This window comes from Oncorhynchus keta, chromosome 10, assembly GCF_023373465.1.
Source record: "Oncorhynchus keta strain PuntledgeMale-10-30-2019 chromosome 10, Oket_V2, whole genome shotgun sequence".
Classification (NCBI taxonomy): domain Eukaryota; kingdom Metazoa; phylum Chordata; class Actinopteri; order Salmoniformes; family Salmonidae; genus Oncorhynchus; species Oncorhynchus keta.
In genome coordinates this window covers 61,295,252-61,308,835 of record NC_068430.1, presented here as the reverse complement: position 1 = coordinate 61,308,835, position 13,584 = coordinate 61,295,252, and the positions used below count along the sequence as shown (strand labels likewise).

Sequence of the window (13,584 nt, the reverse complement as noted above, 5' to 3'; positions counted from 1 at the left end):
ATCTCCAGCCTTGTCCTCGTCAACACTCACACCTGTGTTAACGAGAGAATCACTGACATGATGTCAGCTGGTCCTTTTGTGGCAGGGCTGAAATGCAGTGGAAATGTTTTTGGGGGGATTCAGTTCATTTGCATGGCAAAGAGGGACTTTGCAATTAATCTGATCACTCTTCATAACATTCTGGACTATATGCAAATTGTCATCAAACAAACTGAGGCAGCAGACTTTATGAAAATTAATATTTGTGTCATTCTCAATGTTTGGCAACGACTGTATGTATATTACACAGAGGCATTTTGTGTGTGTATGTGTGTGTTTAAAGTGCAGATACACTACCATTCAAAAGTTTTTGATCAATTAGAAATGTCCTTGTTTTTGAAAGATAAGCACATTTTTGGTCATTAAAATAACATCAAATTGATCAGAAATACAGTGTAGACATTGTTAATGTTGTAAATGACTGTTGTAGCTGGGAACAGCTGATTCTTTTATGAAATATCCACATAGGCGTACAGAGGCCCATTATCAGCAACCATCACTCCTGTGTTCCAATGGCACGTTGTGTTATCTAATCTAAGTTTATCATTTAAAAAGGCTAATTGATCATTCGAAAACCCCTTTGTTCTGATTAAAGAAGCAATAAAATAATGACCGCAAAACACCAGTCTCAACGTTAACAGTGAAGAGGCGACTCCGGGATGCTGGCCTTCTAGGCAGAGTTCCTCTGTCCAGTGTCTGTGTTCTGTTGCACATTTGAATATTTTTTCTTTATTGGCCAGTCTGAGATATGGCTTTTTCTTTGCAACCCTGCCTAGAAGTCCAGCATCCCGGAGTTGGCTCTTCACTGTTGACGTTGAGAGTGGTGTTTTGCGGGTACTATTTAATGAAGCTTCCAGTTGAGGACATGTGAGGCGTCTGTTTCTCAAACTAGATACACTAATGTACTTGTCCTCCTTCTCAGTTGTGCACCAGGGCCTCCCACTCCTCTTTCTATTCTGGTTAGAGCCAGTTTGCGCTGTTCTGTAAAGGGAGTAGTACACAGCGTTGTACAAGAGCTTCAGTTTCTTGGCAATTTCTTGCATGGAATAGCCTTTATTTCTCAGAACAAGAATAGACTGACGAGTTTCAGAAGAAAGTTCTTTGTTTCTGGACATTTTGAGCCTGTAATCGAATCCACAAATGCTGATGCTCCAGATACTCAACTAGTCTAAAGAAGGCTAGTTTTATTGCTTCTTTAATCAGAACAACAGTTTTCAGCTGTGCTAACATAATTGCAAAAGGGTTTTCTAATAATTACCTTTTCAAATTATAAACTTGGATTAGCTAACACAATGTGCCATTGGAACACAGTTGCTGATAATGGGCCTCTGTACTCCTACATAGATATTCCATTTAAAAAATCAGCTGTTTCCAGCAACAATAGTCATTTATAACATGAACAATGTCTACACTGTATTTCTGATCAATTTGATGTTATTTTAATGGACAAAAATGTGCTTTTCTTTCAAAAACAAGGACATTTCTAATTGACCCCAAACTATAAGATGGGTACTTTTGTTGATCTACGTACCTCAGATTTTTGGACCACATTAATTCAAGGTGCTCTTTCCCGGGCTGTGCAATTCCAAATATCCTCCAGCTCCTCTTCCTCCTCCTCAAACTGCCAATGATCAGGATGAATATGATCTGGTTCTCTTTTGGGTGAAGTTTCTTTTTCCAATACCATCATAGGTGCGGGACTGTCGGAGCATACGCAACAGTTGTCCTCAGAGCACACAATGACTCGTCCAGACCTGCGCACACCCATCCATGTGGAGTCTTCAGACACAGCAGACAAGCCCTTGATCTCTACAACTCGAAGGTCACTTTGGAAAGCGAATTGCCTCTTTGCAGAAGGGAAGTATATGTGGTTATTGAGGTCTTGAATCTTAGTGTGAACACTTAAACAGTTGTGGTTCTGTGATGGTTCAGTGCGGGCGTGGTCATGCATCATCGAGCTGCTGCAGTTTGGTTCAGTGCGTTGCTTGTTAGAGTCCAAAATAGCTACTGGAATGGAAATCTCGACCTTATCCTCATAGTGGATGCCAACAGTGCTGGAGAAAATGTTCTCATGTCCAGCAGCAAGGGCAGGACTCCTTGTGACGCTTCTTAGGTCGTGATAGACGTTGTCTTTCTCAGGTAGAGAGAGACACTGAACCAAAAGAGAAACAGACTCTGAGCTGACCTTCTGCGAGTCCTGCCTAGCTGCTTCGCAGCTCTTTTCTTCTTTTGGACTGAGGGCAAAAGTATGTCCAATCACTTTGTGAGTCTGACTGAGTGTATTTGAGTCTGCCAATTTGTATAAATTCAAAGGTGAACCATTTTGAACAGCATAGTCCCCTGTTTCACATATACTTTCCTCCCCTGGACTGAGGGTGAAATTCTGCCCAATCACTTTCTGAGTTAGACTGAGTGTATTTGAGCCTGACGGTCTATAGTCCCCATCAGCTTCAAGATGCCTTTCCTTCTCTGGACTGAGGGTAAAAGTCTGTCCAATTACTTTGGACGATACGTGAGTCTGACCGAGTGTGTTTGAGCCTGACGGTCTGTACAGATTCATAGGTGGACTGGCATGGTCCCCATTGGCTTCAAAAGGCACTTTCTCAGTTGTGAGGTCTTTTGCACTTATCTGTGAGATTTTCCCCCAATCCTTGGGCAGGTCAAAACTCAACATCGACCCAAGATGGATAATGCCATAGTGGCTCTTGTCTTGCCTAATGGTCATCTCACTGGGCCCATGCAAGAAATGCCCCTGGATGGTAGGAATGCTTGACGTGCCTGAAGAGTTGCCATCCATGACACTCACCACAGAATTATGTTTGATATACAGTTGGAGTTCTGTATTACCTGGACTCCCTTGTGTGGCATGACATTCCTTCTTATCCTCCAGTGGCCAGGTGTAAGCCCTGTGTTTGACATTGGTGGGCGCGGTAGTAACCCCCTCTGGCTTGGGCATTGCGACAATTCCAGTCACAGTGTGTCTGTGTGTCATTTTCTTCCTCCTCTTCATCGGTCCCTTCAGGTTTAAGGTAGAGGTGGAACTGGTGCTGGGTAAGGTGGGGAGCAAGACAGTCCTGACTTGGGGAATGAAAGTAGCGTTGATTGAGCTTGTGGAAAAGGTGGTTGACACGTGGCTCGTGTCAGTAACATGAGACGATGCCACGTCTTCAAAAACAGGACTTCCATCTGTGACTTGCAGATAGGTGCTCACCTGAAAAAGATTAAGATAATTAGATGTATTAAAATACAAAACTCTGCAAAAGGTGACTTTCATGTTCCTTGAAATGAAATGCTTATGCAACCATGATCAAAGACATCTTAGATTCATTTACGGAGAACCAATTTCTGATACTCGTTCACACTTTATGAAATATGTAGTTGATTCTGTATAAAAATACTGTACGTTATTTTAAGACATCACTCCAGCCGCACGCCTTCAAAATTGGATCTTACATTCCGCAAACCTTATGAAAATCACATGGAGATGAGGTGGTCTCATACCCAGCTGCAGTGTCAATGGCTTGACCATGACTAATCCACTGAGTGTGAGCCAAGTTGATTAACTACCACTTCTGGAATGGGGGACAGAAATCTTACACCACATTCCTTGACTAATAGCTGCTCTAAGCCATTAGGATCAGCTCTCACTATCCCAGTCACAATCTAAAGCTTTTAAAGATAAACACAATAGAAATGTGCCTGAACGTCCTGAGGTTCTACAAGATGTTTTGTATTATTAGCTGTGAGGATAGGTTTGTCGGCCTTGAAATACACTGCATGGCAGAGTACAAAAGTATGTGGACACCTGCTCGTCAAACATCTCATTCAAGATCATGGGCATTAATATGGAGTTGGTCCCCACCTTTGCTGCTATAACAGCCTCCACTCTTCTCGTAAGGCTTTCCACTAGATATTGGAACATTGCTGCTGGGACCATTCAGCCACAAGAGCTTTAGTGAGGTTGGGTACTGATGTTGGGCGATTAGGCATGGCTCGCAGTCAGCATTTCAATTCATCCTAAAGGTGTTCAATGGGGTTGAGTTCAGGGCTATGAGCAGGCCAGTCAAGTTTCTCCACATCGATCTCGACAAACCTTTTCTGTATGGACCTCGCTTTGTGCCCGGGGGCATTGTCATGCTTAAACTGGAAAGTGCCTTCCCCAAACTGTTGCCACAAAGTTGGAAGCACACAATCATCTAGAATGTAATTGTATGGTGTAGTGTTAAGATTTCCCTTCACTTTAACTAAGGGGCCTAGGCTGAACCATGAAAAACAGCCCCAGACCATTATTCCTCTACTACCAAACTTTACAATTGGCACTATGCATTAGGGCAGGTAGCATCCGCAAAACCCCGATTTGTTTGGCAGAGTGCCACATGGTGAAGTGTGATTGTGTGTGGCTGCTCGACCATGGAAGCCAATTTCATGAAGCTCCCGACAAACAGTTCTTGTGCTGACATAGCTTCCAGAGGCAGTTTGGAACTCGGTAGTCAATGTTGTAACCAAGGCGAGACGATTTTTCTAGCGCTTACGCACTCGGTGGTCCCGTTCTGTGAGCTTGTGGGGCCTACCACTTCATGGCTGAGCCGTTGTTGCGCCTAGACGGTTCCACTTACAGTTGACCAGGGCAGCTCTCGCAGGGCAGAAATTTGAAAACTGACTTGTTTGGAAGGTGGCATCCTATGATGGTGCCACACTGAAAGCCATTGAGCTCTTCAGTACGAGCCATTCTACTGCCAATGTTTGTCTACGGAGATTGCATCAACAGCAACAGAATTCAAATCTGACTGTTGTCCAAAACTTTGCATCCTCCCTTTTTAATTTGGTTGATGTTGTCTTGTGGTATGTAGATATGAATATGTGGTGATCTATACTCACCCTATGCACAGGTTCCACTGCCTGCTTTGGCTCCACTGGCCCCTGTTGCAGACCGCCCCCTGGTGGCTGTTGGTCAAAACTGAGGATGAGGTTGATGCTGCTGCCCAGTGGGGTGACAGTAGCACAGGGCTCTTCAAGGATAATGCTGGGCGAGTTGACTACCACAGCCAAGGGGACGTGTCGTGTTACGTTTACTGGCTTGGCAAAGTTTTCTGCATGGTGACCTATCCCTGGTTGGGATTTTTGTGGTCCTCCAAACTGGCTCGCCACCATGAGCCTGTGCTTTGTGGACAGGCTTTCAGAGGACTTGTGTTCTGCCAGAGAGGATAGATTCTGCAAAGAAAACCAAAGATTTTGATCAATAACTCCTATTTCAAGTATTTAAAAATATATATTTTTAGGTTTTGTGCAATAAGCCTTGATCCTTAGGAGCAAGATTTGGGCAGGTAGAATATCATCAGAAAGCATTTGGTATTCTATACACATTATTACGGTAGCTTCACAACAGCGATGTAGTTCAGTGCTTTAAATGTGTCTAATTTCAATAGAACAATGTTATTGTTCTGGAATAATTTGTTATAACGAATAAATATCATATTGGTGTGAAAGCAGGGATATCCTTTAAACAAAAAAAAATCATTTATCATTATTATAATTGTTATACCTTTTAATAGGGGGAAGCAGGGATATCCTACCTGGGGTTGACCTTGTGAAAATCTGGTTGCGTCTCCTTGAGGGGCATCACTTCTTCTTGAATCGCTTGGCCTCACCTGACCCAGCTGGTCTTTCTGTGCCCTCCAGTATACCAGGATCCATCCCAGAATGCTTTGCAATTCCTCAGTCCTCTCCTTTATCTGTATAAAACAGTTGCCAGATATTTTCTGTCTCTTCCAATGGTTGGGTCATTGGGGTTTGTGCAACTAGACTAGTTCCATTTTTTTTTAAACAAGTGAAAGTACAAATCATTGAGTTAATCACAGTCTTTTCAAAGGCTGTGGTCCACAGGGCAAAATATGTTTGTGACCCCTGTCGTAAAAGAACTCACAATATCTGCCAAGTGATGTCGCTCCTTGATAATCTTCTGCCCAGCAGCAGCGAGCTTGTCAAACTCGTCAAACTTCTGCTCTATCCTCAGATCCAGTTCAGATTGAACACTCGATTCTGCCAATCTCCACTGCTGGGCTGAAGCCTCTGAGAAAATGCAAGTCTGTGTGTCCTCTGTCCATGAGCTGTAGGGGAGACATCAGAGAGAGAGAAAGAAAGAGAGAGAGAGAGAGAGAGGAGGAGCTCAGTAAGAACATTGTGGTTATTACAATAAACATAATAAGCATATTCATGAGCACTAAACATATACACGTGCATTATTCAGGACAAAACAGGCACAACATTTTAGTTGTATCAAGAACCAATTGTACCAAGAACAATATTTGACATCATACTGTATGTGTAATTGCTCACATCATGGCCAGGTAGGCCCTAAGAAAGTCTTGCAGTTGCTGAAATTGTTGGAGGTTGCATTGGTTCTCTGCCATGCTCAAGCCCAACTCCTCCCAAGCTTGCTGGGTCACATGGATGTCCTCCCCCAAAGCCCCTGGCATTTCAAGTAGGAGGACCTGTAGTCGCAAAGCCAGTCCCTCCATCTCTTCCACCTCCTCTTTTATGACCTGATAGTCCCTCTGAAAGCAGATCATACTGAATTTTTTATGTGGAACAATTACACTTTTGCAGGTGACTTGAATATTCTTGCATCAGAGTTTAAGCCTGACAGAGGCTCAAAACCAATCAAATTTAGCGAGTCCTGGAATAATAACGTCTGTCATAATATTATGCTAGATAATGGACATGGGGTTGCATTCTGCTATGAAAACAAACTATATTTTTTCAGGTCTCATTCATAGAGGGCTACCAAGGCTAGTATGATTTAACTCATGTACCATGACTGCATAGCCAAGCATACACTATTATCAGGTATCTGCTGGATAGTTTGAGAGAACTATCCCTTTATTAATGATGTTCAGAATTTTAACACAAGTGTAAAGTCTATGAATCTGAGATGAGATCTGACAATTCAAAGAAAACAAGTTGAATACAATGCAATAGAGAGTTAAAGCAAACTGAAGCATTCACTATCTCTGAAGACAGTGGACTATACAGTGCATTCAGAAACTATTCAGACCCCTTGACTTTTTCCACATTTTGTTACGTTAGACTTATTCTAAAATGGATGAAATGGTTTTTTCCCCCCTCATCAGTCTACACACAGTACCCAAAGTAAAAACATGTTTTCATGATTACAGCCTCGAGTCTTCTTGGGTATGATGCCTCAAGCTATAGTTTGTTAACAAGACATTTGTTTAGTGGTTGAAAAATGAGTTTTAATGACTCCAGCCTAAGTGTATGTAAACTCCCGACTTCAACTGTGTGTGTGTACACACACACACACACACACACACACACACACACACACACACACACACACACACACACACACACACACACACACACACACACACACACACACACACACACACATAGTACAGTACCAGTCAAAGGTTTGGACTCACCTACTCATTCAAGGGTTGTTCTTTATTTACACTATTTTCTAGATTGTAGAATAATAGTGAAGACATCAAAACTATGAATAACACATATGGAATCATGTAGTAACCAAAAAAGTGTTGTACAAATCATAAATAGATTTGAGATTCTTCAAAGTATCCACCATTTGCATTGATGACAGCTTTGCACACTCTTGGCATTCTCTAAACCTGCTTCACCTGTAATTATTTTCCAATATTATGGCAAAGATGAAGGTCAGACCAAATTTTATGACTAATTTATCCAGAAATCCAGGTAATTCCAAAGGGTTCACATACTTTTTCTTGCCACTGTATATGTGTAGAAAAGAGGACATTCCCTCTATCAAAGTGACGACACCCAAGAACCTGTGAGTCAGGTAGAAGTTGACTGAACAGTTTTTCATTTGGATGTGGTCCTCTGTAGCTCAGTTGGTAGAGCATGGTGCTTGCAACGCCAGGATAGTGGGTTTGATTCCCGGCAACTGTCATCTGATACAGTACCAGTCAAAAGTTTGGACACACCTACTCATTGAAGGGTTTTTCTTTATACTTTTTTTTTACATTGTAAAATAATAGTGAAGACAAACTATGAAATAACACATATGGAATCATGTAGTAACCAAAAAAGTGTTAAACAAATCCAAATATATATATATAATTTAAATAGCCATCCTTTGCCTTGATGACAGCTTTGCACACCCTTGCCATTCTCTCAACCAGCTTCACTTGGAATGATTTTCCAACAGTCTTGGAGCTCCTACATATGCTGAGAACTTGTTGGCTGCTTTTCCTTCACTCTATGGTCCAACTCATCCCAAACCATCTCAATTAGGTTGAGGTTGGGTGATTGTGGAGGCCAGGTCATCGGATGCAGCACTCGATCACTCCCCTTGGTCAAATAGCCCTTACACAGCCTGGGAGTGGGTTGGGTCATTATCCTGTTGAAAAACAAATGATAGTCCCACTAAGCCCAAACCAGATGGGATGGTGTATCATTGAAGAATGCTGTGGTAGCAATGCTGGTTAAGTGTTCCTTGAATTCTAAATAAATCAGACAGTGTCACCAGCAAAGCACCATCACACCACCTCCTCCATGCTTCACGGTGGGAACTACACATGTCATCTGTTCACCTACTCTGCGTCTCACAAAGACAAGGCGGTTGGAACCAAAAATCTCAAATTTGGACTCATCAGACCAAACGACAGATTTCCACCAGTCCATTGCTTGAGTTTCTTGGCCCAAGCAAGTCTCTTCTTATTATTGATTTCCTTTAGTATTGTTTTTTTTCACGCAGTCTCCTCTGGACAGTTGATGTTGATGTGTCTTAATTGTGAATCATTTATTTGGGCTGCACTTTCTGAGGCTGGTAAAGCTAATGAACATCCTGTGCAGCAGAGGGAACTCTGGGTCTTCCTTTCCTGTGGCAGTCCTCATGAGAGCCAGGTTCATCATAGTGTTTGGTTTTGCGTATTTCGTATTGACGGACCTTCATGTCTTAAAGTAATGGACTGTCGTTTCTCTTTGCTTATTTGAGCTGTTCATCATAGTCACAACAATAGACATCCGCAGTGTGCTTAAACTAATAACACACAAATGATTGTATTTTCCTTATCTATATTGAATACATCATTTAAACATTCACAGTGTAGGTTGGAGAAAGTATGTGAACCCCTCGGCTAATGACTTTTCCAAAAGCTAATTGGAGTCAGCTAACCTGGAGTCCAATCAATGAGACGAGATTGGAGATATTGGTTAGAGCTGCCTTGCCCTGTAAAAAACACTCACAACACTTTATAGTTTGCTATTCACAAGAAGTACTGCCTGATGTGAAACATGCCTCGAACAAAAGAGATCTCAAAAGACCTAAGATTAAGAATGGTTGACTTGTATAAAGCCGGAAACGGTTACAAAGGTATCTCTAAAAGCCTTGATGTTCATCAGTCCACAGTAAGACAAATTGTCTATAAGTGGAGGAAGTTCAGCCCTGTTGCTACTCTCCCTAGGAGTGGTCGTCCTGCAAAGATGACTGCAAGAGCACAGTGCAGAATGCTTAATGAGTTTAAGAAGAATCCTACAGTGTCAGCTAAAGACTTACAGAAACCTTTGGGACATGGTAACATCCAGCAGAAGAAGCCACTGCTGTCCAAAAAAACCATTGCTGCACATCTGAAGTTCGTAAAAGAGCACCTGGATGTTCTACGGCGCTTCTTGCTAAATATTATGTGGACAGAATAAACTAAAGTTCAATTGTTTGGAAGGAACACACAACACTATGTGTGGAGAAAAAAAGGCACAGCACACCAACATCAAAACCTCATCTCTACTGTAAAGTATGGTGGAGGGAGCGTCATGGTTTGGGGCTACTTTGCTGCCTCAGGACCTGGACATCTTGCAATCTTGAAAAATTAATTCCCAAGTTTATCAAGACATTTTGCTAGAGATGCAAGGTTATCTGTCTGCCAATGGAAGCTAAACATTAGTTTGGTGATGCAACAGGATAACGATCCAAAACACCAAAGTAAATCAACAACAGGATGGCTTCAATAGAAGAAAATATATACCTTCTGGAGTGGCCCAGTCAGAGTCATGACTTCAACCCATTTTTCAAAAATCCAGGTTCACACTTCTTGCCATTGTGTGTGTGTGTATAGACAACTGTTCAAAACCTTGGGGTCACTTAGAAATGTCCTTGTTTTTGAAAGAAAAGCAATTTTTGGGGGGCAGCTTCGTTAATCAGCAAAACACCAGTCTCAATGTCAACAGTGAAGAGGCGACTCCGGGATGCTGGCCTTCTTTTTGAATGCTTCTTTAATCAGAACAACAGTTTTCAGCTGTGCTAACATAATTGCAAGGGGTTTTCTAATGATCAATTAGCCTTTTAAAATGATAAACTTGGATTAGCTAACACAACATGCCATTGAAACACAGGACTGTTGTTTGCTGATAATGGGCCTCTGTACACCTATGTAGATTTTCAATGAAAAATCAGCCATTTCCAGCTACAATAGTTATTTACAACATTAACAATGTCTACACTGTATTTCTTATCAATTTGATGTTATTTTAATGGACAAAATTGCTTTTCTTTCAAAAACAAGGACATTTCTAAGTGTCCTCAAACTTTTGGTTGTGTATATACATATATTGTATATACCTCTAGCTCATCCTGTTGCTCCTGCAGTCCCTCGAGTTCAGAACTACAGGGCTCACATCTGACGGCCATGTCTGTCTCAGTGTCCAGAATGTCCATGCTGAACTCTGCACACCTGGACAAGAGCTGGTTGATGCGCAGCGTCAGTGTTGAGTGCTAGTAGAAGAGAGGAGAGGAAAGGAGAGAAGAGAGGGTGCATCACAGATTTTATTTTATCTAATAGGTAAAAAATAACTTTGCTTGTAGAATTTCGCAAACTGAACAATAGTAACAGAAACAGCCTGATTTTACGAGCATTGATTGGTTACACTACTTCAACCAGTCAATGCTAGTAAAATCAGGCTATGTTTCTGTTGCTATTGTTCAGTTTGCAAAACTCTATAAGCACAGGGTGCTAATTTGTGCCCGTTTTCTGTTCAAAGCAACAGAAAACAATAATATATGCCATTTAGCAGACACTTTTCTCCAAACGGACTTACAGTCAAGCGTGCATTTTTTACTTACGGGTGGTCCTGGGAATCAAACCCACTATCCTGGCGTTGCAAGAACCATGCTCTACCAACTACAGAGGACCAAATCCAAATAAAAAATTGTTCAATCAACTCCTACCTGTCTCATAAGTTCTTGGGTGTCTTGACTTTGACAGAGGGAATGTCCTCTTTTCTCCACTGCTTCACCAAGGTCCTCCATAGGGTAGTCCATGCACCCTTGGTCATCCATTTGTCCAGTAAGGGTCTGCAATGATAGTCAAATAAATTACTCAGTATTATGATAGATTGTGGTTGTATTAATCTAATAAATTATCTGGTCATAGAAATGGAGTGTGGTTAGCTTTGCCTGCAAGGCCAGTGACCATGTCTTGTTGAGGTCTAATGGGAGTTTTAGTGGGAGTGTCTGTATCTAGAAAAAAAAAACACACCCCCACCTTCCTTTTACGGAGGTTTGAGAAAACAGAGTTGCAAAAAGGACATGAATAAAGTGGTATTGGAAAACCGTGTAAACGGATAAAGTTGAAACCTTACCTGTTGCTCTACCTCACAATGATCACAGTTTTCATCCTGGTCAAGACACCTCAGCAGCTCTGTCAGCATTCCTCTGTCGTTTTCCTCCAATGTCTCAGAGAGATCCTTGACATCTGAGACGCTCCAGAATTCTGCGTTTTCCGTGGTTGCACTGTATTCTGAAAGGCATCCCTCGAGCCGATCCTTGTCTGTCTCATGATTGTCATCCCTCTACAAAGGATAGCATGGATTTGTCTTCAATGCTGCATAAATTGCCCTCTGGGGACCAAAGAGCGTCTCAGAATAGGAGTACTGATCTAGGGTCAGGTCCCCCTATCCATATAATCATACTAATTATTATCTAAAATACATAACTGATCCTACATCAACACTCATACTTTAAGACACTGTGAATACAAGCCCAGAACAGTATGTAGACACAAATAATCAATACCTCAAACTTGAGCCTCTCAGAGCTGTTTGAATAAATCATGCTTCTATGAAGTCTTCTCCTCAGAACTTCCCATAGCGTTTCCACTTGGCCAAGGAGGTCTTCCATCTTCACACAATCTTGGTGCTGGCCTTGTGTTGACTCTGGCTTTTCCTGTCCCAAAGCAATGAACATTCATGTTTGCTCTAGTCTAGTATGTCATTTTGTAGGATAAAATAAAACATTTTCCATTTTAACAGTCACATTTATACATTTCTGAATTGTAAATTATATTAACGAATTGGATAATCCTGATAGTGAAAGTGGTGTCCTTGATTTATCAGATCAATTTAAACCCTTTGCCAGAATGAATGACCCCGACTCTGATAGACCCTGCAAATCTCATCATACATATACTGAACAAAAAGATAAAGGCAACATGCAACAATTTCAAAGGTTTTACCAAGTTACAGTTCATATAAGGAAGTCATTCAATTGAAATGAATTAATTAGGTGGATATTGGCGGGTACTGTAACACACTGTCGTATTCCCAAACATTCAATGAATGACATGTCTGGTGAGTATGCAGGCCATGGAAGAACTGGAACATTTTCAGCTTCCAATAATTGTGTACAGATCCTTGCGTCACAGGGCTGTGCATTTTAACGCTGAAACACGTCGGATGAATGGCACGACAATGGGTCTCAGGATCTCGTCATGGCATTCAAATTGCCATCGGTAAAATGCAATTTTGTTTGTTGTCCGTAGCTTATTGCTTTGGCTGAGCGATTTGCTGATGTCAACAGCATAACCACATAACCCCACCGACACCATGGGGCACTCTGTTCACAACGTTGACATCAGCAAACCACTCACCCACACAAACGCCATACACGTTATTTGCCATCTGCCCAGTACAGTTGAAACCAGGATTCATCTATGAAGAACACACTTCTCCAGTGTGCCAGTGGCCATCTAAGGTGAGCATTTGCCCACTGAAGTCGGTTACGACACCGAGCTGCAGTCAGGTTAAGACCCTGGTGAGGATGACGAACAAGCAGATGAGCTTCCCTGAGACGGTTTCTGACAGTTTTTGCAAAATTTGTTTTGGTTATTCAAACCCACAGTTTCATCAGCTGTCCGGGTGGCTGGTCTTAGATGATCCCACAGGTGAAGAAGCTGGATGTGGATGTCCTGGGTTGGCGTGGTTACACATGGTCTGCGGTTGTGAGGCCGGCTGGACATACTGCCAAATTCTCTAAAATAACATTGGAGGTGGCTTATGGTAGAGAAATGGACATTCAATTATCTGGCAACAGCTCTGGGGGACACACTTGCAGTCAGCATACCAGTTGCACTCTCCCTCAAAACTTGAAACATCTGTGGCATTGTGTTGTGTGGCAAAACTGCACACTTTAGAGTGGTCTTCTATTGTCCATACATCAATGTGGACCTATGTAATGATCATGCTGTTTAATCAGCTTTTTGATATGCCACACCTGTC

The 13,584-nt window shown here is 42.0% G+C and overlaps 1 protein-coding gene across 2 annotated transcripts in view; it reads right to left on the bottom strand.

The window, feature by feature from the left end:
* Positions 1-13,584, bottom strand: part of LOC118389127 (uncharacterized) — a 35,432-nt gene that overhangs the window by 3,639 nt on the left and 18,209 nt on the right. For both annotated transcript variants that reach the window (XM_035778912.2, XM_052527434.1), the window contains 9 exons: positions 12,104-12,253; positions 11,671-11,880; positions 11,258-11,383; positions 10,652-10,804; positions 6,376-6,593; positions 5,963-6,146; positions 5,613-5,771; positions 4,918-5,250; positions 1,571-3,250 (listed from right to left, as the gene is read on the bottom strand). In XM_035778912.2, the coding sequence (XP_035634805.1) occupies positions 1,595-3,250; positions 4,918-5,250; positions 5,613-5,771; positions 5,963-6,146; positions 6,376-6,593; positions 10,652-10,804; positions 11,258-11,383; positions 11,671-11,880; positions 12,104-12,253 (3,189 nt within the window). In that variant the 3' untranslated portion in view covers positions 1,571-1,594. The remainder of the gene's footprint in view (positions 1-1,570; positions 3,251-4,917; positions 5,251-5,612; positions 5,772-5,962; positions 6,147-6,375; positions 6,594-10,651; positions 10,805-11,257; positions 11,384-11,670; positions 11,881-12,103; positions 12,254-13,584) is intronic.